The 23933-nt window shown below is 46.5% G+C and overlaps 1 protein-coding gene across 6 annotated transcripts in view; it reads right to left on the bottom strand.

Moving 5' to 3' along the window:
- The window catches only part of ARHGAP26 (Rho GTPase activating protein 26), a 2045367-nt gene that overhangs the window by 863400 nt on the left and 1158034 nt on the right, over positions 1 to 23933 (bottom strand). For all 6 annotated transcript variants that reach the window (XM_086931644.1, XM_086931645.1, XM_086931643.1 and 3 more), the window contains exon 16: positions 4339 to 4397. In XM_086931644.1, the coding sequence (XP_086787770.1) occupies positions 4339 to 4397 (59 nt within the window). The remainder of the gene's footprint in view (positions 1 to 4338; positions 4398 to 23933) is intronic.

The raw sequence follows: 23933 nt of genomic DNA, 5'->3' as shown, positions 1-23933 counted from the left end.
TTGTACAGTGGCACCAGGATAGGATAAAACAAGCATTTACAATGCAAAAGGTTTGCATTATTAAAGTTTGAGCTATTGGCATTGTAAATGGCAATGCCTTTTATTCATTTGTTTTTCAAACCTGCAATCGGTGCATAAACACGCACTTTGAACGTATAGTCGTTGCTTACGATGAGCAAGGCTGGCAGTAAAAGAGACTGCCAGCCTTGCTTCTCATAAGCATAGACTACAAGTACAAAGTGGTTGTTTCAGATGTTAGAAAGCGTTCAATAGCAACTTTGGAGAGTGACACTCATACCTCATATAACGGAATGGACAGGCACTCTTCTATAATTCTCTTGGATGTAGGGAGAAGATCTGGCCATGAAAAAAAGAAAGGGCAGAGCATAGCAATGCAATAGATCTCGCATTATTAAAGTCTGAGCTATTGGTGTTGCATTATTTAGCAATGCCAATAGCTCAAACTTTAATAATGCGAGACCTATTGCATTGCAAATGCTTGTTGAGAAGATTGACAGTCCAAAGGTCCAACATGTGCCACAACTTTTTTTTCGTTATCTCAAAGTAGCGGACTAGTAACCACTGCCTACATTTGAAATTGGGACCTTTTTTTGTAGCTCCCTTGGCCAGGAGAGATGTAACTTGCTCTCTGAGTAATCCTCCACCAGCCGTTCTTGAGTTGGCGGTAAAGGAAGAGGAAACAAAAGAAAGCGAAGAAAATAGCCTTCTTGAATTATCTGCAAGATCCATTAGTCTGATCTTATGGACCTTCAGCAGAGATGGTGTTTAATTCTCCCTCTGACTGGAGCATAATGGCTTTACAGAATCAAACTAGGAATGCATGGAGGTTGCAGCTGCCAGGGGCTGGGTGGCAGACAACTTCTGGCTACCATTCAGAGGTCGAATGAACCGCGTCCTCACACAACTTGGCAGCCGGAGACGTTGGTGCAGAACCTGGTGCCTCCACCGACCCCGTGGTGCCAGAAGCTCACTGAAGGGGTTGGCCCGCTCAAATCCTCGGTGTATGGCCTCCTATAATTCTTTAATTGAGTGGTGATTGCTCCTGGAAATGGGGGGAGGTGCGGAGTCAAACCTGGCTCCAGCTCCGCAGAACCATGCCTACAACATTGATGCACCTTTCCTTTCTCATCAACGGATGACAGACGAAGTGAAGTTGAAGTCCATTTGGACTTCTTTTTGTGCCTCTTCCCTGAGTGTCCCGTGGACATCCAGTATTAAAAGGTGGACTTGGAGCTCAAGGAGTAGTCTTGCAACCTTCTGTTCCTCGAACAGGACCCAGATCTCCGAGGAGTCGTGCTTGACGGTGTCAACTGCTGGGCCGCAAAAAGCTTCAAAGATCGCTCCCGCAAGGCCTTTGGAGTCATGGCCTGGCAGTCCAAGCACGAATTTTTGTCAAGGTTGCACTCAAGGAACCACAAGCAGATGAGGTGGGGGTCCATTACCGAAATGGTGTGGTGACAGGCACCACATGGTTTGAACCCTGTACATCTAGATGACATCCTCGAGACAAGAAAAGATTTTGTTGACAAAATTTCAAAAAAGCTTGTCAAAAAGAGAAAGGGGGTAGCTCTTCTCCGATTCAGCGCATAATTGAAGAGGAAAAAAGAACTGATGTCCGGGCCTGGTGACCGCTGTCATAACTGATGCCACCAACGTCACGCGGAGCCATACGGAGCCACTGGACAGCGCACACGGGTACTGCACATGCAAAAGTTTCCAGATTCAGCCCGATGCCTGGGAAATTCAAAGGTAAGGAATCTCCAGCTAGAAGTCTCTATCAGATCTTAAATAACACCTTTCATATGTATAAGTCTCTCTTGAAGAGGGTTCCAGTAAGTATAAAAATAAAAAAAACTTACAGTCAAACTTCCAGTTCTTGATTGAATTTTAATTATAATACAACTTAGATTAAGGAAGCACCCAGCCCTCCCTGACATCAGAGAAAAGGAAAGAGCGACAGAAGAAACCTAACTGAAAATCCAAAAGCACTTCAGTCCCACAGAACCAAAAAATCGATCACAAAAATAGCATCTGCAGGATGGTAATGCCTTGAAAAATAAGGAAATAAACGTGCTGCAAAGCATTCTTCATTTGTTAATGCCTGCTTTATACAGACTTCAAATAGGAATTAACATCACAAGCAAAACAAACTTTATCTTGGTTTGGGAACCGGAGACAATCCAGACACTATCTTAGACAGGGCAATTCAAAAGACTTGACCACGCCCCTTTCCAGTAAATCATGGGACAGAACACACTCTAGAATATTTGGGATGGCTTTATTCAAAACACAGATGAGGATTCAAATGCCTGCTCACCCTCCTGGAAATGCTCATTACCTTTGACATGGCAGAACAATATATGTATTCTTCAGCACAGACTGAAGCCATGAGGCCAAGTCGCAGACCAATACCTAACCTGGATCAAATCATTCCTCAAAGACTGATCACAATTAGTTATACTTGGATAGTTGACCTCCACACCCTGTTCAGTGATGTAAGAGGCTAGTCAGAACCCCCAAGTCTCCACTCTTACACACAAAGCCTTCTAAGGACCCAATATTCCAATTCTATGCCGAGGATACTCAAATCTGAGAGTAACAACAGCTGATTGCGAATTCAGTGATGATGCTGATGGTTTTACGATTAGCAAAACCTGGATGAGCCAAAACAATCTAAAGCTAAAGGGTCAAAGACTGAAATCATGGTCTTCGGGTTACCACCCTCCCTGATGAAAATGGAAACTTTCCACAGGGCCGCACCAGACATTGGGCGTTTCTCCAGAGGGCTGGAAGGGCGAGGCGGTTTTGCAGCAGTGCTGCAATATCAGCCCCAATAACAAAAGCAGCATGCAAGCATAATCAACTCCCTTCCATTTCCAGCCTCCAGGGCCAGCTAGTACTTCACACTTACTTGCACACGCGCACACACCTCCCAAACTCACCTTATAGTGGTCAGGTTTGCTCACTACGCACTCTGCGGGACTGGTCTGACTAAAGTCCCAGGGATGATTTAGGTTCCCAGTCCGGCCCAGTCTATCCACCACTGACCTATTCTTCCTATGAAAGATCTATTGGCTTAAAATAAAGAAAACAAATCACTATGACGTGTCAGTGGCAAGTCAAAGTGCTTTGTAAAATAAATATAATCCATGTTGCAAAGCAGCTCATGCTGTTTAGAAAAGAAAGCTGGAGGAAGAAGCGACAGGGGTATGAGGGAAACGGGGGTGAAGGAACAGCAAATACGGGCAACAGGAGAAGGGGATAAGGTAAAAAAAATGAGGGAGGTGCAGGGGAGGAGGGAGGGAGTACCAGACGGGTCGGTGGAGGCAGGAAGAAAAAATAGTACCGGAATCCCATCTGAAGCAGAGGACGGGCACTGATTAAGTTGAATCAATCTGTGCTTGGTTGGCACTCCACAGAAACAAACAGAAGTGACATTTGGTCTGAGCTGGCCAGTTAAGAGGCAGCAATAAAGAGTGGCAATGAAGTCAACAAATAGAAAGCAATGGGTGGCTCCAAACCTGTTATTGTAAACAATAGTCTCTCGCTAGCGAGCGCGCATGTGCTGTTGTAGGCTTGACCAAAGAAATGAGGCCTTAAGCATACAGCCTAGAAATGTCATTCAGATTCTACTGCATACAGTTATAACTCCTTGCATTCATTCGAATAGCACAATTTAGGAGCTACACCTGGCAGGCACACCAGTTGGACAGCACTCATGGAAACATTCGGCCATTTTATTTGATGTGTAAGCGCACAGGTAGTGTGGAAAAACAAATGAAGAGAGCAAACTATTTAAGTTACTGAAAAAATGTCATATCTTTGAAGCCGAGCACCTCTCTCTTGCTTCACGAGAGGTTAAAAACACTTAAACCTGCCTGCCACTTGGTATATACAAGATAAATGTTGAAAACCTTGCATGCACTGCATGTTTATAGAAAAATAGTAGTGTGCGCACTTACTATTGATTATTTTTCCCAAGGTTTCAGTGTCAACAAATCAATATTTTTTTTTACAGGAAACAATCTGAGCGTTTTATCTAGAGAAAATATTAATTGATCGAGCAAGTATTGTGAAAGGTGTTTCTTCTCTATTCCCCATACGCCCCCGTTCACCCTTATTGTATCTACATAAATACATACATGCTCTGTCACAGTCTGACGCATTCTCGAACATTCCTTTCAAACTAACCTTGAGGAAACAAGGAGAGCAGAGACACGCAGCAGCAATGAGTGGGACTCGCCTCGGGCGACAAGCAAAGACTTTTTTCAATATATATATTTTTTTAACTCAAAAGGTCACGTGTAGAAAACTTACTGGCTGCTTTGATGAAACTCCTTTGAAACTGGTACGTCATGAGAGGCCCTGGAAGCATCCTTGAGTCCGGAAAAAAGAGACAATATGAGTGCATGTTCAAGTGTTTTCACGGACATAAAAGCTCGCCCACTTTAAAAGAGGGCGAAACAACATCATTCAAAGCTGTTATAAGTCGTGGGAGAAAAAACATAGCAAACAGAAAACGGCACGTTTTGTCAAGGTCTTGTTCAATAAGTCACTGGGTTTAAATGTCTACTGATTTGACCGGTAGCCTGATTTCACGAGACCTGCGGGAACACAACGATTCCCTGTATTTTGTTCGGACATTTCGCCCACTAACAGAGTGAAAGGGTCCGGATGAGATTATGGGGAACAACAAGACTCCGCCCTGCAACACCATCTCCTGTGGGTTATTCCCCAGCTAGGCTTGCCACCTCACCGGGTTTTATACTCTCGTGAGAGTATTTTAATGTCCCAGGCCAGTACAAAAATGTGCAAAATCACCTAGAGCTGATATTTTCACCTTTATCAGCACACATACTTCAAACAGTATATGTAAGAAAAGAACACCTTAAAATGTGTGCCTTAGTGACAGTATGACGGCTAGCTAAAGTAAACAAAGACAAAAAAGGACATGTTAAAAATGAACACACATGATTACATATAAAGGTTCCACTTAGAAATCCTGTCTGGCTTTTTCAGTATCTTAAAACGTGAACAGATTGAAACGTGAACAGATGGGCAGTATATATCTTTTGTTAATGGGACCGCTGGCAGCCGCATCGCCAGGTCAGCTGCAAAACTCAACGACCAGATATGGGGTACGAAATACTGTGAATTAACCAGTGCTTAATTTGTAATAAAACGCCAGGGCTCTCGTCAGGAGGCCACTGCTGCTCGCACCAAACATTTCCCCGTCATGCTGCCAGTGATAGTAACAACATAACTACTAACCATCACACTCCTACAGGTGTGACAATTCGGACTATTTGGGCCGCCTAGAGCTAGAAGAATGGCAGGTAATAATCGTTTTTAATGAATATTGAAATAAAAATGAACTATTGTTCTTCTCATCTCTAAGTTAGCCAGAGAGCGCCACCTTGTGGCAGAAGGTCACAAGCACTGGTGTGACAAGTGCGGGTGCCAAGTACCAGAAACTACCAGCTCAAATTAAGCACTGAAACTAACGTCAATAATGTATCCAGCAATATCGTCTCACATGTATTTAGGTACTTTTGACCCGGCCCCAATTGCTTTGCCGTTTTAAAGGTCATGAATTTGGTCCCATCCTCTAGAATGCCTCCATCCTGCTCAATTGTATACCAAGTTGTTTGATAATGTAGAATTTGTACCTCAAATTCATTCGCTTCACCTCTGCCGTGTATAATTATGAAGATAATTTTTTTTTCTTGTATCAAGTTTTGAGACTCCAGCTTGTGGCATGACATGTGGAGTAGTAGTCCAAGAACAATCTAAATGTAACTCAAATAATCCATTTAGTCTTGCAAACTGCCACTTTGTGAAAATCACAGTTAAGCCTAGAAGAAGGCCCAAAACCTCAAAAAATAAATACGAGTCAGGAAGTCCAAGACTTTCATGATCTGGAAGCTATTTAAAGTTATGACTGCCATATTTGGCGCCTTGAAAATATTCTCAACTGGCTTGGTGGATGATATCACAGTATACAATTCAAAGGACAGAGAATTAAAGGATGATTAAAAAAAGGTTTCATGTATTTGTACGCTCTGTATAGCATAAGACCACATCTTGAATATGCCTGCACACATGATCATGGCTATCCCATATAAAATACGTTTTTGAATGCACTAATAAACCATTTTTAAAGTCTCTAAACTTTAACCTACATCTAAAATGGCTCAGCGAATGAATAATAATTTGCAATTTGTTTGAGTGTGATGTAGGCGTCCCTTCTGAACTGCGAGTCAGTATGTGATGTATCAATCTTTTTTAACCAAAATCTAGCCACAAATCATTGAAAAATTACCAGCATCCAAGTTGGGGAGGAAATGCATTCAGAAAAGAGAGGATCGCCCTCTTGCCCTTAGTGAAGCTTAAAAAAAGTTTGTTTAGGTTGGGACTAGGCAGTGGTCCAGTAAACCACTGCCAATTCTAAAATGTGCTTTTATAAATGTAGTCCCATTTACTTTAAAGAAAATGGGTTACCTAAAAAAATGTTTTCTTTTTCGAGAGGCAATCAAAAACTTTGTAATCTGCTGATCCTAGCAGGCCATCATCCCTGTAATGGCTCCCAATCGGAGTGAGCCACAATTTACAACCTACCTCTTGAACGTTAATGATGTGGATCGGATTGCGACTTCTTTATTAAATCGACTAAAAAACTGTTGTTTTCACAACTATTTCTGTAGGACCACTCATAAAATATTCAATGAAATTCCTGGTTGCCAAACAAGACTGGCCTAAGCTGTAACCTTATCTTTTTCTTGAATTCCTCTTTACCACTTCCTTCACGGTTTTTCCATCCTACACTGTAACATCAGTAATTCCTTTTCAACTCATTCCTTCCGCAACGGTCTTCTCTTCCCTTTCTTGACTGCCTGTCTCTTCATCAGTCCACCATTGACTCTTCACTCCGTTATGGATTGCTACCTCACACTTCCTTTGCGGTCTCTTCCCTTCCTTAACTCTCTCTTTCCCTTTCTTCACTGTCTACATATCCCTTCTCTGTCTCTTCACTCCTATTCGGATACTCACCTCAATACAGTGTCTTCTCATATGTTCATTCATATGTCTCTTTACTCCTTTCTTGGTTATCACGGCATCCTTTCCGTGATTATCTCCTCATACACCTCTTGCTGTTTTGTTTCCCTTTTCTTGATTGTATACTCTTCTAGATCATCCCTTCGCTGTCCCCTCATTCTTTCTTTGATTTTCATATCAATGTGTTTTCTTTAGTTGTAACCTCACCTGTATCTTGACTACCATTTAATCCTTCCCTTGATTGCCACAATACACCTTTATTGATTGCTTCTGCCTTACCTATTTTCTCATTCGGAGTCCATTTTCATTGGCTTCACTGCTTCCCCCTCTTCCTTCTCCCCTTCTATTGTTTTCCTCTCTTCTATATATGATTCCCCATTTCCTTTTCCCAACCATTCTATTCCACATCCAGGTGCATCTTGAATCACCATGCGGACCTAAATTTCTGGGGAACATATGAATAATTTGGTTAAAGCCGGCTACTGTGTTTGGGAAATGGGTTTGAGCGAGTGCAGAGTGGCACAGATAACCCTTTTCTTTTTTAAAAATATCAGTGAAGATTTGGGTTAGTTTATAGCAAATGCTAGCCCAAAGATGGCTCAGAGGACCAGGAGCAAACTGGATCCAACTAACCACACAAGGTAATTGTTCAGGTAATGGAAGCATGAACTTTCTGGAACTCGGTAAAGGCAGCACTCGGAGACTAAATTATAGAACCCCGGGGACTGGCTTTCTAGCCAGAACTGAACAGATTTCACAGCATGTTCTTGGGCCTCTGGCTTTGGGACTTTCAGATTCACCAATAATTGGCTGCACAAGAAGAGACTACATTCGTGGTTCTTGATCTGGTGTCTGTGAGGTACAGGAACATCTGCAACTTCTGTTCAGCTGCTCTTTTCCTAGACAGCGAGCAGACCTAAAGTAATTAGCACCGTCTGGGAGTGAGAAGGCGTAACTATCGACATTATGACATATGTCTGGCTCTGAATGTGCACTGTTGCTCTTGGCATGCCAAAGAGAAATTTGGATTCAAGACATTTCATTTTCCAGGACGCCTATGTGGAAAAACAACAATTTGTGAACACTCTGCTAAGTTTGTCATAAGGATAGCTTCAGGGTCAAAGATAAGGATGTCTTTAGATATCTGGAATTTGTTATGAACAGACTTTGAGACAGATGACTTATAGGATGACTTTTTTGAAACCTCTCAAACCTGATTGACAACTTTAAGCTTCGGTAAGGAGCAGCAGCTTTGGTGCACATTGGAAATGCTTCCATTTCTAACGATAATGGCTTTACTCCTAGCCCTACTCCCTCACCTTCCTTCAGTACAATTGAGGCCCCGCCTCCCAACTAGACCCACCCCCACCATAAAATATCTGCCCGCCCCCATCGCCACCTGTACGTAAACAAGGCGAGGTAGCACTCAGATGAACTGCACCGGGAGGGAGGGAGGATCCTGGAAGGAAGGCGAGGGAGTAGGACTAGGAGTAATGCCATTATCGCTAGAAATGCAAGCATTACCTCCCGTCCCTCCCTCGCCTTCCTTCAGTACAATTGATGACACAATAAGCAGAAGAAAACAGACGGACATCTGAGTGAGAAAGAACACCAAAACAGAAACAGTGCCCAAAACACAGCAGATGAACATCCCAGGAACTCAGCGGCACAAAATAGCTGCCAACCAGGCCAGACACGCAAACAGACAGCAACAGTCAAACCGAGGGAGAAGACTAGGTCGCAGACAAAAACAGAACCCACAGAGGAACCCACCCGGCAGGACTCCACAAACGGCAGGTACCACAGCAAAGCACGCCGGACAACCAGCAATGCATCCAACGAAGCCGCCAAACAGCGAGAGGAACACCCTAGAACCCCCACAGGAGGAACCACCCCCAAAAGACGGCCAGACAGGAGACCAAAGCCGACGACCCAACAGAGCAGAGGAAGGCCAAACAACCTCTGCAACCGGATCAAAGCGAAATGAGAACCTACAGCCGACCCCACACCCCCAAGGCTGCACAGAGGGGAAGGCAACCAAAAACAAGGCCCAAAAAACAAGAGCCGCAACCCGAGACCCCAAAGGGGTCCAAAGGGAGGACAGGCGAGGACAGCCAACACCATCAGCAAAGACCCCGAAGGAAAGGACCAGACAGGGCAGGGGGGGGCAACAGACCCCCGACGACCCGCACGAATGCCAGGAGCAGCAAGAAGCCGCAGAGCCACCCACAGCACATGCAGATGAAAAACGGACAACCCCAGAATAGCCCCAACCGGAAGGAAACGCCACACCAAAAAGAGGCCAGCCGAAAATGTCCGCCCACGCCAAGCACAGGACAGCAGAGAGGAGGACTGACTGGAAGGCAGCAAAGCAACCGTCAAACGGCCAGGAACCCCCAACCCAGCAAAGCCCTGCCGCGCCACCTCCAGGCAGCAGGCGAAACCCCCACACAGAACCCAGGGGAAGAGCCGGAAACAACAAAGGGAACAGAACCACCTTAAGGACCCATTCCCTAACACAACAGAACTCATACAGGAGAGGATACTAAGGCGCCCTGGCCAACAGAGTAACCATAACCCCCAAGCACAGACCCACCGGACCTGAACCAGAAAGGCCCGAAGCAGCGGAAAAAAAATGGGAGGGGGGGGGCAGGAAGGCACACAGCAGGCCCTGAGGCACCGGAGAGGGAAGGCCAACGACCCCCCAAGCCCTGGGACTCCAGCCCAGAGACCAAATCCGGGCCATCAAGGCCCTACCTAGATCCACAAAAGGGCCACAAAAGGGAGGCCCCAATGACCCACCAACTGGCCGGCCACACGAGGAAGGAGAGAGAAATCGAGGGAAGAAGGAAGGACCCAGTACAACAGATCTGGCAGCCCAGAGGCCACTCGCCGAAGGGAGAGAGCCGACAGCCCCAGCTCGCAGACCAGAGCCCAGAGAAACAGGACGCAGGCAAACAAGGAACAAGGACCAGCACCGGGACCCACTCAGAGGACGGACAGAGGACCACGACCCCAGAACCCCAGACCGAACCAACACCCCAGGGGCCCCCTAAGAGAGCCCCAAAAGAGCCCAAGAGTAAGCCCCCAACATCCGAAAGCAGGAGGAACTCCGGGAGACCAGCAGGGGCCAGTACACCCGAACCGGAACAGACCCCAGTTAACCCTGCACCGGGACAGGCCAGCAGCCAAAGCCACCACAAGCAGACCCGGAGGAGGCAGAAAACAGCCAGCCTGAAAGCGACGGCAGGCGAATAACCATGAGAGCACCATCCTGGACACGGACCGAAAGGGGCAGAGGGGGCAAAAAACCCCGGAGATCAACCCAACAGGATCCAGACGGGCAGGCTGAGAAGAAGAAAACAAGCCCTGGGTACCAGAAAGCACCCCAGAAGCAAAGGAGCCCCGGCCCAGGAAGCCACAGGACCGCTGGAGGAGCCCCGGGGACAACAAGGCCTGAGCCAGAGAAGGAAGAGAGACCAGGAGCAGGCAGGACAAGGGAACATGGCCACGTAAAGGCCAAAAACAAGCCCCAGCAAACACCAACCCTTGAGAGGGAGCCAGAGAAGACACACCCCAGGACACCAACAATCCCAATGCCCAAAAGAACCACCAAGGGCCTCCAGAACAGACAGATGTTCGCCTACGATAAAACAGTAATTACGAACATGATGCACCGGCATAGGTAAAGCTCCCATTTCAGAGGGCCACTGTTGTGGTCCCCAAAGGTCCTGTTTTTTACCTAAGATCATGACTTCATTCTTGTCCCCGTTTAATTTGAGTAGGTTGTTTTGCAACTAGGATGCGACTTTACTCAATCCTAACTGAAGGACTGAGGATTCAGAAACCTTAGAAGAAGAGAGGGAAAAGATTATCTGAGTATCGTCAGCATAGGAAAAAATGCAACCTCTGGATGGACGGACAAACACATTAAATAGTAGTGAGCTCAGCACAGAGCCCTGTGGAACTCCATATGAGGATAGATAGGAGTTAGAGCTTGCCTATGTAGAGAAGACCTGGAAAGCTTGGTTCTTTAAGAAAGAACATAGCCACTCCAAGGCCGTTCCCGTCAAGCCCAATGACTGCAAGACTCTCACCAAAACTTGGTAAGACACCGTGTTGAAAGCAGCGCTGAGATCCAGCAGAATGAGTGCCGTCGTTTCACCCTCATCCAACCAGTGCCTTAACTTTTCAGTTACCCCTAGGAGAGTGGATTCGGTGGAGAAACCGACTCTAAACCCGATTGGGAAGTATGAAGAAAGTTCTGAAATTCAATAAAAGAGGTCAACTGACCATTAATGGGTTATTCCAGAATTTTTAAAAAGATAGGGAGCAACGAGATGGGGCGAAAGTTATACGGAGTGGCAGGGTCGGAATTGGCTTTCTTTAAGAGCACCATAGCATGTTTCTTTTTTTTTTATATTCCTCATATACCAGAAGTGGGTATTCTAGAAAGGGTAACCTCTCCTCTCCTCAGTGCGATGTTCCGTCTGACTGGACCAAATCTACCATTTTGGCTCCAGATTGGGAGAGGAGGTAGGATACCCCTCCAGCCTCCACTGTGAGCTAGGTCCACTCCATACCCTATAGTCTATACGGCCCTCAGTTGGGTAGGATACCAAGCACCCACAGAACCCAGGTGAAATCACAGGAATATATCTCATCGGTTCCGCCAAGCCACCAGGGCCGCCAAAGTTTTGTCAATGCTAGAATTATCACATGCAATATCGGCTTCACTAATATATATAATATAACTTAAAAAATCTGCAAAGGTAGGAAGAATCTCCGACTTCCAAAGTTTACATATTTCTCGTCTAGCTATAATCATTGCATAAAATATAAATTTAATCCTCATCTCATTATGCTGAGATCCAAAAGAAAATGGTCATCAGAGTCATTTTAAACCGTGTATGCACACTTCTATTATAAACTCCTCTATTTTGGACCAAAAGAGAGATAGTTTAGGGCACTCAACGAACATATGTATGTCGTCTGCCTTGGAAAGCTTACAGCGCAAACAACAGTATTCAGTATTCGTAAACTTGGACAGCTTCTTGGGTGAAAAATACGCTCTATATAATGTGAACAAGTGGTTTCGCTTTAAAGGGGTGGATTTAACAACCATATGCAACAATTTGAAAGAATCTCCCCAAAGACCTAGTAATTCGCCATGTTGTAGAGCTATTGCTTCTCCCCATAATTTATTAATTTCAGGTTTCGTACCAAAAGGAAACTTCTCTTTTCCAGCTCTCTTTTCTCTTTACTAGATCAAATTTAGGATTAGTTGTAGGATTCCAAGTTATAGTACTACACCAGCTGGATAACTGATAAAATTTGAATATAGTAAGGGTTCCATTTGTTAATCTGGATAATGAATCCCACTCCATTAGTCTTGAGTCTACGATGAGATCTTGCCACTGTCCAATGGCCGCTGTTCTAAGAGGAATCGATAATTGATCCCTAAGGCATTCGGGTGTTCCCGGCGAATCCCATATGGGGGCAAGGGGAGTGTAGTAAGAAATGTCCAATTTTTTCCTGACAAACACCCAATTTCTCAAAGCTGTTCCCAAGACCTTTAATCTGACCTTCTTGTAGAACTTCGGGTCTCCGAACTTGAATAAAAAGGATTCTTTACCTTGAGGAATGTTATGTAACAAAGCTTGGAATAATTGACCCAAACAAGATGTGTCAGCTTTATCGGCCATTGACCTTAAGTTTTTAAAATGAAAAGCTTGACAGTAGTGGAGAATGTCTGGCAAAGCAAGCCCGCCTGTCTTAATCTTTCTTCTAAGTTTTTTCATAGAAATTCTGGGCGATTTGGAGTTCCAAATAAAGGCCAAAGTTATTAAGACTATTGTTCATGAGGACCAGAGGGGCTTTATGCCGGGCAGACAATTAAATGAATTGACCTTTCAGGCCATTGCGGCAATTGACTTTGCTTCAGTGGGGGAGGTACCACTAAGCATAGTAGCCATAGACGCCGCTAAGGCCTTTGATCAAGTAAGTTGGATGTATCTGTGGGAAGCTCTGTCAAAGTTTGGCATACCGACTAACTTTGTAACATCGATAAAAGCGTTATATTGCCAGCCCAGAGCTAAATTCTTAGTAAATAACTTACTTACAGACTGGGTTAAAATTACACGTGGCACTAGACAGGGTTGTCCCCTATCCCCCCCTATTTAATTTATACTTGGAGCCCTTTGTTATCAAATTACGATCAGATGATCTAATTGAACCTTTTCGCCTGAATGAATTAAATTTAAAATTTGCCCTATATGCTGATGACCTCTTAATGTTCACATCTAATCCCGAAACGTCAATCCCTCAATTATTTCATCAAGCAGAAGCATTTGGAGAAGTTTCAGGGTACAAAGTTAACAAAGAAAAAACTGAGGTCATGCAGTGGAATCAGGTGGTTAGGTTTCCTGGTGTAAAGACCTGTATGAGATATCTTGGCATCCAGCTTGTGCAAAACATTACAGAAATACCCAAAGCTAATTTGGAGAGGGTACTTAAGGATATCAATACACTTTTACACCGTTGGTCGGGACTGGCATTAAACATCTTTGGTAGAGTGAATCTGTTGAAGATGATCATCTTACCAAAGATCACCTTCCTTTTCAATTCGATACCTCTTTCATTTAGCGCTAAAGATATTGCCAAAATACCATAGCATGTTTCTATTCCAGCGGAAATATACCCTTCTGTAGAGATGCATTTAAGAGTTCCATTATTGTCAAAATATAGAAATTTCAAGCTGTTTAAGCACATGAGTAGAAAGGAAGTCACGGGGAGCTAGATTTGATGTTTGCCAAAAGGTGATTAAAGAAGCCAGGTTCCTAGGGGGTCCAGGTTTCCAATTTTCAGTAGGATTTAATGTTGTTTGTAAGATCTGTCATCACAGGGTCCCGAATGGCATTGGAAGTGATATCAGCCTCTGGTAAAGTACCTTGAGAGTTTTTGCTTAGCAGTGCAAAATGTATCTTTTCAACTTCATACGTGAAATACAGAGCAAGTTCTTCACTTTGACTACAGGTAAGAGCAGGGGAAGTTGTCTGGGTCTCCGAGCCGGATAACTGTTTTACCACTTTGAATAGCGTTTTATAACAGTTTTATGCCTGGAGGAGTTTGTGTGAAAAAAAACTCTGCGCGGGTCATTTTACAAAGTGTATGATATTCGCTTTGGGGTTCATTGTAATGCTTCCTCCATCACCTTTTTAACGTTTTACACTTAGATTTTTCACTTTTAAATGAACCAGGGAGCTGGTGGCAGAGGGCTATAAAATGTGACAGCTCTAGACAGTTTAGACAAACAGCTGAAATGTTTTTTTTAAATGCATTTACTTTTCACTCCAATACTTCGGCAGCATAGTTGTGTATTCTGAAGGGCTCCCAGCACAAATTATGACCACTTCCTGGTCATAATGCAAAATTAAATTCAATTTGCATCTTTTATTTTCTTCGATAGACTCAAGGGTTCAGCCCAGACTTCTGATTCTGTCACTGCTGCTAGAAGACAGTACAGGCTACAATTGTGTAAAGGTAAATCAGCCTAAAAGGCTTTGATTCTCACATTAACCTTCTTATGGCAGAAACCACCTAGTTCTACAACGGACAAACTGGTTAGGCAGACTTGAGGATACCAAGCGGTCTGTGTCCTTTCGAATACAACCTCCATTGGGTGCTGTGAGGTTCCAGTAGGAGCACCAGTTGTTTCCTGGGTACTGTTACAGTCCCTGAAGACTAATCATGTGAAGAGATGACAACATTCGAACGTCATGTTCAGTAGTCAGGTTCAACAGCTACCACACGGACTATGCCTAGATGAGTCTTCTGCCACTGCAAACCAAGACTGATGGACTGGGTAGCTGAGGCAGGAGAGAAAGAACTCTGAATTTTGCACATGAAAAGTTTATTTTAGATAGCCAGGGCATCAAGATTTTATGGAAAAAAGCTCTCCCCCTGATCAGAGATTCTAACTATTACATAAAAAAAAAAACTTAGCCCAGTAAGCGTCTGGAAGCTTTCTCAATTATTTTTCTCTTGGACTGATGGTTTTCTAATTTATTTTTCTCTTCAAAAAAATTGTCCTGTACATTCTGTCCTGGTATGAACTTAAAACAATCATCTGCTTCTACATAGGGTGGGCTATAGCAAAATTAGTTGCTCCCCTAAGTAGAGAGTGTGCGGGGTTTCAGAGGGCTTGGGACCCCATTGGCATCTCTACCCATTGGTACGTAATACACAGGGTTATTATCAAATCATTCTAGGAACTTCAAGCAGATTCCTCCATGCCCCGCCACCAACTTTATAAGTATCTCTAGCTCCATCACATTTTATCCACATATATCAGTGCTCTGTCAGCCCTCCCAGATTTCAACTCGCTATAAGGAAAACACCTCCTGGGGGGGGGATCTCGGTAGCCACATAATAACCAAGATTTACCGATGCTTAATCACAAATAGCGCCTCTACGCTGGGCAGCCTTAGCAAGGCGTGGCAGAGAGACATTGGAAATATTGATGATGATGCAGGGTGGAGGTGCTGGAGTCCCTGCAAGGGGCTGTGATATCCTTCCGCATGAGGTTGATCCATTTTAAATATCTTCACTGTGCATACTTTACTAGGCACAAACTACGGCTAATGGGGCTTATTGACTCTCCCACAAGTCTGTGGTGCGGCGCAGAGGAAGGCTCTTTTCTATATACGGGATGGGGAGCCCTTGCCCCGTTCTGGAGAGGGGTAATGGCATGCCTGGCTGAGATCCTGGCCTGGGACCTTCCTGTGTCTCCAAAATTACTTCTACTGCACAGTACTGAAGAAATAGACGACAATAGACATAAAAACCATCTACTATTCCTTGGCCTCTCTCTTGCTAAACGTAATATAGCCCGACAATGGAAGGCTACTACTCCACCATTGTCAGGGGTTTGGAAAAAGGGTATGGATTTATGTATGGGTTTGGAGATAACTATATTTCAAGCAAGGGGATGTCCACAGAAACACTCCTAAATTTGGCAGAGGTAGGCTGAATATAGTGGCGTGACACCTGAGCCGGTTGCCTCTACAGATGTGCAGTTGGAGTCTGAATTAGACTATATGGTCTGGGCACACATGAAGCTTCCTAATGTACTTTTTCAATGCATCAAGGTCTACGGGTGGGGTGGGTGTGGGGGACACTGGAGTGTTTATGCACAAACAATTCAGATGTTATAGTGTATTTTTCTTCTTCCCTGTGGGCTACTGTTTATAGAGCTATGGACTAGGTGTCATGTCAATGATCAAGTGATTTCACTGTGTTTATATGTGGTCCTTATGGGCCTTATTGTGGGAAAAATCTATTAAAAGTTGTGAAAAAAACCAAAACAATCCTCTGCTTTGTGTTGAAGGTTTAATTCTGGATGAAAATTCAGCAAGAGAATCTCTGAAGGCAAAATCCTGGCAATCACTGAACTTGAGTTTTCCTAGACCATATTGTGATCTTCCAGTGACACCAAGGGTTCCTTTGATTTGCAACTTGGGAGGTCAGGGGTGTACTCTTCAACCACCATCTGCAGTTTTCAAAACTTTTCTGGGGAAAGTCATTCTTGCACCCGAGCGACTGGATCAAATTGAGGTCACGGTTTTAGATCCAACTCCGATGGTATACTCCTCCTCAATAGCACCAACTGGCCTTTGTTTTGTGTTCTGGCCGAGTGTGGGAGGTAGGATCTGCTTTCATGGTCACCCCCACTTTTTGCTAGATTCATTATGTTTTACTAACTACTCGGACTGTGATCCTGCTAAGCAGCACCCCAGTCTCTGTGATTCTCTCCTAAATTGGACATGGTGAGTACTTAGGTACACTGTAGATTGGCTACTGTGACACCCTTGTAAGTCCCTAGTATATAGTACTAAAGGTGCCCAGGGCATAGGTACACCAGGGGTCTCCCATGGGCTGAAGCATGTATTATGCCACCCACGAGAGACCACTCAAATTCTGACTACAGGCCTGCCATTGCAGCATGGCGAAAGCAGGTGCTAGAACCACTTATAACAGATTTAAGTTTCCTTATATCTGGAGTTACTACACAATAGGTCACCCTTAAGGTAGGGCTGAAGGCAGGGTGCTCGGTTGTAAGTGTGAGGGTGCCCGGCATGAGCGGGGTACCACTACAACCTTCGGGGTCCATTCTCCCGGGTTATAAGTGCCTCAGTCATTGCGACATATAGAGTGGCCATGAGTCATTATTACGCAATGACCATCTCTAAACCGGCTGTAACAAACCCTGTCATGCTTGGTATCAAACATGTTGGAATCATTCCATGCTGTAAATGTTGTGGGAGGTATGATTCCAGGCACTGCAAAGCTGCTCTGGGAGGCCCTCGGTGCTCCCGGTACTAGTCTTCCAGAACCAGACAGCAAGCAGCAGCCGAACAGAGACGTTTCTGCCCTCATGCTGCTGAGCCAAGCTCAAGTAGGGGAAGACAGAGCAATAGTTATCCTGTCTCAGGCAGGTGTAACCACTCCCAGACAGGGTTTAGTGTAGTGGGACAGGGTGGGGGTGGGGGTGCTTGCCAGCGCCACTGGGACTGCTTTAAGGGCACATTTGGTGCCCTCCTTGCATACTCTAGTTTAAACCAGTTCAGAGAGCAGTTGGCGCCTGCTCTGGCGTGAAACTGGACAAAGGACATGGGAGTATCCTTCTCACTGTCCAGCCTCTCCTCTGGAGGGAACCCTCAATTGTCCCAACCCTTCCCTAAGGGTATTTAAGGGCTTACCGGTGGGAGGGTCACTAGATTGGTCGTGGGACAAGATTCAGATCCGAAACCACTTCATCTTCAACCATTGGTCTTCGCTTTGGGAACCGAGACGTCAACTGGGAAGAGTCCTGGGGCTCCTGGTCTCGCTGTCCTGCCTGTCTTCTGCAATGTCAGTACTCCATAAATGTTCTTCACAAGGCCTGTGAACATCCAGACACCCAAAGGAATCTCCCTTGGAACGAAGGAGTCACTCCCCTACACCTGCAGGCACCACAATGAAGCTGATGGGTCTCCTGTTCCTGAGCTCCTACAGACCCCGAAAGGTTCAGCAATACAGGTGGTTGTTCTGCAACTCCCTCAAGGCCTGCCCTGTCTTCACAGCAAGTTTGAAGTCAGTATCCCTCGTCGGAACCGCTGGAGCAGTACCCCTGCGCACCACGTTGACTTGCTGTTGCCAAGGCTTGTTGGCTCCCTCCTCCAGAGATCTTCATGCTCCCAGAAGCTCAAGCCTCAATCATCTCTTGCAACCAAGCTCTTTGCCTGCGCCTCATCCTCTGCACCGTGGGCCTTCATCCTTTGGTGAGCTGCGTGAGGTCCTCTTGCGACTCCTGTGCCTCCGGTCTGTGGGTCCTCTTGAGGGTCTTCTTTGGCTTGAGTGGGCTCTCCGGCTTGCTCGGGCCTGCTCTGACCTACCCGAGTCGCCTGGCCTGCACACCTGCAACTTCAAGGCCACTGCCAACTCTCCTGCATCCCCAACATCAGTGGGCATTTGTCTCCTGTGCCTCCTGGTCACTCCTGAGTGGCATAGACTGTCCCCTCTGCTTGCAGGAACCTCTCCATCCTGAATCCACCTTTAGGTTCCACCGGACTCTTTCTCTGTCTTCGCCAGTGGCATCTTTTCTGAAGTCTTCCATTGTGGTCTATGGCAGTTACCGACGTCACTTCGTACCTATGCACCCGGATTCCCTGGTGTATGTATCCTCGTTTCTGGGGTATAAACGGGTGGGGTGGCTAACCAACCTTCCATCTTCCTCGGGATTTCTTCAGGGTCTGCTAGGTAGGGTCCTTCTTTAAAACTGCAACGTGACTTACCCATTGACTTGCATTGACAACGCAGTCGTGTTCCCACATTGCACACGGCCTCCATTGGGTTCCTAGGTCGTCAACTTGGGTGGTTCCTTGGGTCTTTGACTCTTCTACGTCCAGTCTCCAGTCAAGTCGTGGTTCGCATTCCACTAATATATATGGTTTGGTCTCCCCCTGGAGACCACTGTGTATGTGTGCTACTTATGTTTCTGTTACCAAAGCTTTAAGTGTATTGTGACTATATCTCCGGATAGGAAATATTGCAATGTGTTAGTGAGTGTTAAAAATAAATAAATACATATTTTTTATAACTACAATGTGTGGTTATTTTTCGTTTAACCTAGACTATAAGATTACATACTGGTAAAACAAGCTGCTTTACACTCCTTCTGGACTAAGTCTGAAGGCTGCTCTCCACAGTTACCACTTCGAAAGCTTTCTAAGGTTGTCTAAGACACTAAAGTACGAGTTACTTACCTTCGGTAAGGATACATCTGGAAGAGATGTTGTCTAGCCCCATATTCCTCAACTTAGAATTTCACCTGGCGTCAGACTGGATCCGGAATTTATTTTGCAGCAGCACCTCTGCACGCCGCCACACGACCCCGCCCTGACGCCGACCACGGACGTGAGGCCAGCGAGGTCAGTTTTCATCGGGGAAACTTTTCCAAGGCACAATGCGGAGCCACCAACAAAACTGTAGAAGTATGGGAACAGTGAGCGAAGGATAAAAAATCTGTAAAAGAAAGAAGGCGGATGGTGCAAAACATCATCATAAAAGACTGTATCAGCCACTATCTCCATATAAGTGAAGAAGTAAAAGCAGAGCAAGCTCTGAAAAAAACCCCCGCAAAACGAAGCATGGACCCTCCCCACAGGCTGAGTAACAAGGGAAGAATATCTCAACAGACAAAGGTAAATTGTTATTACCACATAGAACTGTGCCGGTCAACACAGGGGCACAGGAAGAACAGTCCACTGCAAGAAGGTATGAAAAGAATAGCACTTACCTTATAGAAAAAGGGGGGCCGAAACACAGCCCATCTGATTCCCAAGAAGACAATTATGGAAGAGACAATAGCCTGGAGTCAATGGAGAAGGGGGGAGGGAGGGAAGGCAACAGGAGAAGAAGAAGAATCTCCTGATAATGGTGAATCAAAAGGCACCGTATTACAGAAAAGAAGCCACCTGGAGGGACACAGCCGCATATGGCAATTTTTAAAGGGGTGTAACCACGTGAGTACCCTGTAAGAAAACCAATGGCAACTGAAAGGAGGCAAAGTGGAGTAGCCCACCTGGCAAGGTCCTCGCAGAACGGGGAGGATGGGTGGGCATTAAGGAATCTGTAGCTAGACAACGTCTCTACCAGATACATTATTACCGAAGGTAAGTAACTCGTAACTCTGATAGACACATCTAGCCACAGATTCCTTAACTTAGAATAGCTACCACAGCCATACTCCAAGGGGGAGGAGGGTCTGCGATAGAACAACAAAGTTCCTGAAGCACTGAACGGGCAACAGAGTGACGGACTATGGGGAAGGCTGCGGCTGAGCAGCCAGACAGGAACCCAACTAGCTCAGAAGAGCAAAAGACAACTGGAGACAAGGTATCACAAAACTGCCAGAATGGCACAACACCATAACAGTGTGAATATGAGATGTATAAACGGCACTAGCCAGATCCCAGTACCGAAGAGAGTGCCCAGAACGAAGGAGGAAGAAGAACTACTCCCAGCCCAATGGCGCAGTAAGTTGACACCAACCAAGCTAGAGGATAACATGAAGAGGTAACTAGAGCCTACCAGGATAGCCCACGCAAGGGAGGCCAGAGAGGCCACATCCAGGAATCAAAGGGCAAGAGGCAGGAACTGAGCAACGTCGAAGAAGTACAGGTGGGAACAAAGGACATGCCAAGGGCACACCTGGTCCCCAAAGGGGCGACAGGGACAAACAGAATCACTCTGAAGCACACTGATGCGGGCCACAACTAAAACAAGCACGGAGCAGACAGCCATGGAGACAACAAGGAGACAACAATTTTAGCATAACTAAAATGAGCATGGGACTGCCCAACCAGGCAGCTTGAAGGCCAAGGTGAGAACTTACTCACGAAATACAGAGATGCAGGGTGCAGCACCTGGGACGACCGGCATCAGGTCGTCCCAGGTGCTGCACCTGGGAGGACTTGATGCTGTCCCAGGTGCAGCACCTGGGACGGCATCAGGTCCCAGGTGATGGGACCTGATGTCACAGAATCCCCCCCACAGAAGAGAGTGACTGTTTATTTTAAGAACACCAAGAAAGGAGCTTCTGAAGCAGGGTACCACCCCAGGGAGTGGAATGCAAGGAATCCTTATTGCCAAAGAGACAGGAAAAGGCACGAAGTGCACTTAAACGTACTAAAAAAAGACACAGTCGTGCAGAAAGAACGGCAAAAGCTTGTGTAAAGCACTGAAATACTCCTTTAAACACAGAGACATAGGAGCAGACCTTGCAGTAGCGAACAGAGGTGGAGATGTAGAAAAAGCGATACCCCCTTGGGCAATATATCAGCAACAAAAGGTCAATTCGAAATCACCAATGTTTCAGCGACCACATACAAAGAGACCAACGAATCCCAGATGATGGCAAAAGGTAATTTATTCCGAGAGAGTTACAGCAGCGTGGCAGACGACGCGTTTCTAGCGGTTGCCCTTGTTCACACACATATACATATATATATATACACATATATATATATACACATATATATATATATATATATATATATATATATATATATAGTAAAGGGGACGAGACGCGATCACGCAACTACGGGTGCCATAGGAGGAACCCAGCTAGAGCACCCATGGAAGGAAGTTGCCGCATTTCAAAGTGTGTCAAAATACAGAGAAAACCTCCAAAGGAGGAGAATGTGGCACATATGGAGTGCTCAAGCAAGGCGACCAATGGCGTATAGGAGATGGCGCCAAAGACAACATTGAACACCGTGCAACGTAAGATAATGGCGTCAGTGGACGTAGAGAGCCCAAACGGACCTACATGCTCACCAGCATACAAGTACCCCACTTGGATTAAGGCACACCCCCAAAAACACTGGGAAAACACATCTTAGGGCAAATCACAGTCAGTGGACAGGACACAAACATCAGTGGAACACCGCCACAATAGGATTATTGCCTGCCTAAAAATGCATAGTGAAACTGGTGGATGCATAATAAAAGGGTAACTACCCCAGAACATGTCAAATGGAGACTTGGTAAATACAGACGTAAGGGGAAGAGCGAAAGCCCGCAAGGAGGCGCTGAACAGCCGAATCGGCATGGGCATCAAACAAAAGGACCCCATCAAGAGGTAGGTCAACAAGGCACTCATGGGTATTCTCCGGGAAGACGCCATCCCACAACCAAGCATGGCACCGTAGGGCAACTGAACCAGCCATAGCTCAGCCTAAGGAATCAGCAGTATCCAAGGCCGAGTGGATCGTGAATTCCAGGAAATAACGGCCATCACGGAGAAGATGAAGGCGGTCAATACGAGCGCCCTCAGAGGTGACCGATCGAGGAGACTCGGCATAGTCCCAAAGGGCAGAGGTAGCCCGAGCCAAGACACACTGTATTTTGTGAGCGAAGAGCTGCGCTAGTGGAGGCGAAAATGTTACGACCCCACGACTCCAGCCATCTGGACTCCCAGGAGGGAGGAAGCATCAGCTGAGGCAAGGAGGGAAAGCAATTTGCAAAACAAACATTGAACGTCTGGGTGAACAAATAAGCAAACTGTATCATGCGGAGCAGGATGGTGACGGTGTAAGATTGAACGAGCCACCGGATCACTGGAAGCTGGCCGAGCCCAGGTGCCAAAAAGGGCATCATAAAGAGAAGCTTCGAGGGGAAAAGCGGCTCTACATTCCCGAACCGTGGTGGTGAACATCCAGCAGAGGGTCATCAGGCAGGGGTACCGAAGGGGGTTGCATACTCAGAACACGAGCGGCCAAGGAGACAACCCTAATGAACACCGCACCGGCCTCGGTAGCCCTCCGAGGAGTGGACAGCAACTCATCCTGGCTGTGAACTAAGATCCCAAATAGGGTTGACCAATAAACTGAGGATGAGACCAATGCCCAAAAGAAGGAACTCCCATTGACGAATGAGGGTCCTGATGGGGCTCCTGAGGAGGCGGGGATTCTGCAGGGGGCCACAAATTCCAAGGGGGGGGGGAGAGGCAAGGACAGATGCGGCGTCGCTGGACATTGAAGCGACGCCGAACACCCCCCGGAAGCCTCCGGAGAGGAGTCAATTATCCGGCGTCGGGCCACTTCGGTTGGTGCTGAACCCGTCCGGCGCACACTCTGCCTCGCCCGGCGCAGACTCGGCATCCCCATCACAGACTCGGCCACGCCCGGCACAGACTCAGCCACGCCCGGCACAGACTCGGCCACGCCCGGCACAGACTTCACATCAACCACGACAAGCTCCACTTCCAAAGAAGGGGACGGTGCCGGAGCGGGGAGGCAAGCCTACGGCGCCGGACCGGTGCAGACTCAGCCTCAACCACAACAGGCTCCGACGCCAAAGTAAGGAATGGAGTCGGAGCTGGGGAGGCAAGTCTACAGCGCTGGACTGGCGCAAACCATGGCTCCGGACAGGGAGCCGCCTGTCCGGAAGGCCGAGGTGGGCTCGAAGCAAGGCTTTGAGCACCAGCACCCACCTTCGACACCACAGGGAGCCCCACAGGACTATGTGGTGCAGCAGGGATGCTATGGGTCGGAGAGGGGGACTTAGCCGGGCTGCGCCCTGATGACGGCATATCTCTGTCATCCCTAGAGGGCAGGGTCTCAGTCGGCGCCATTGGCGACCCACCGGAGAGTCTGTCGGAGACCCCGTATGTAGCGGAGGCACCGAGGACGCCCCAGGGAGAGGAAATGACCCAAGGGAGGCCTGCAGAGCCGCGGCATAAGCCTCCATTTGGGTCGGGGGCACACGTCCGGAGGATTCTGGGAACCAGTGCCCCCAACAGAAGGAAGTGA

This window comes from Lissotriton vulgaris, chromosome 7, assembly GCF_964263255.1.
Source record: "Lissotriton vulgaris chromosome 7, aLisVul1.2, whole genome shotgun sequence".
Taxonomy (NCBI): domain Eukaryota; kingdom Metazoa; phylum Chordata; class Amphibia; order Caudata; family Salamandridae; genus Lissotriton; species Lissotriton vulgaris.
Note: the sequence above shows the minus strand (reverse complement) of the source record. Positions and strands in the feature narration are given on the sequence as shown.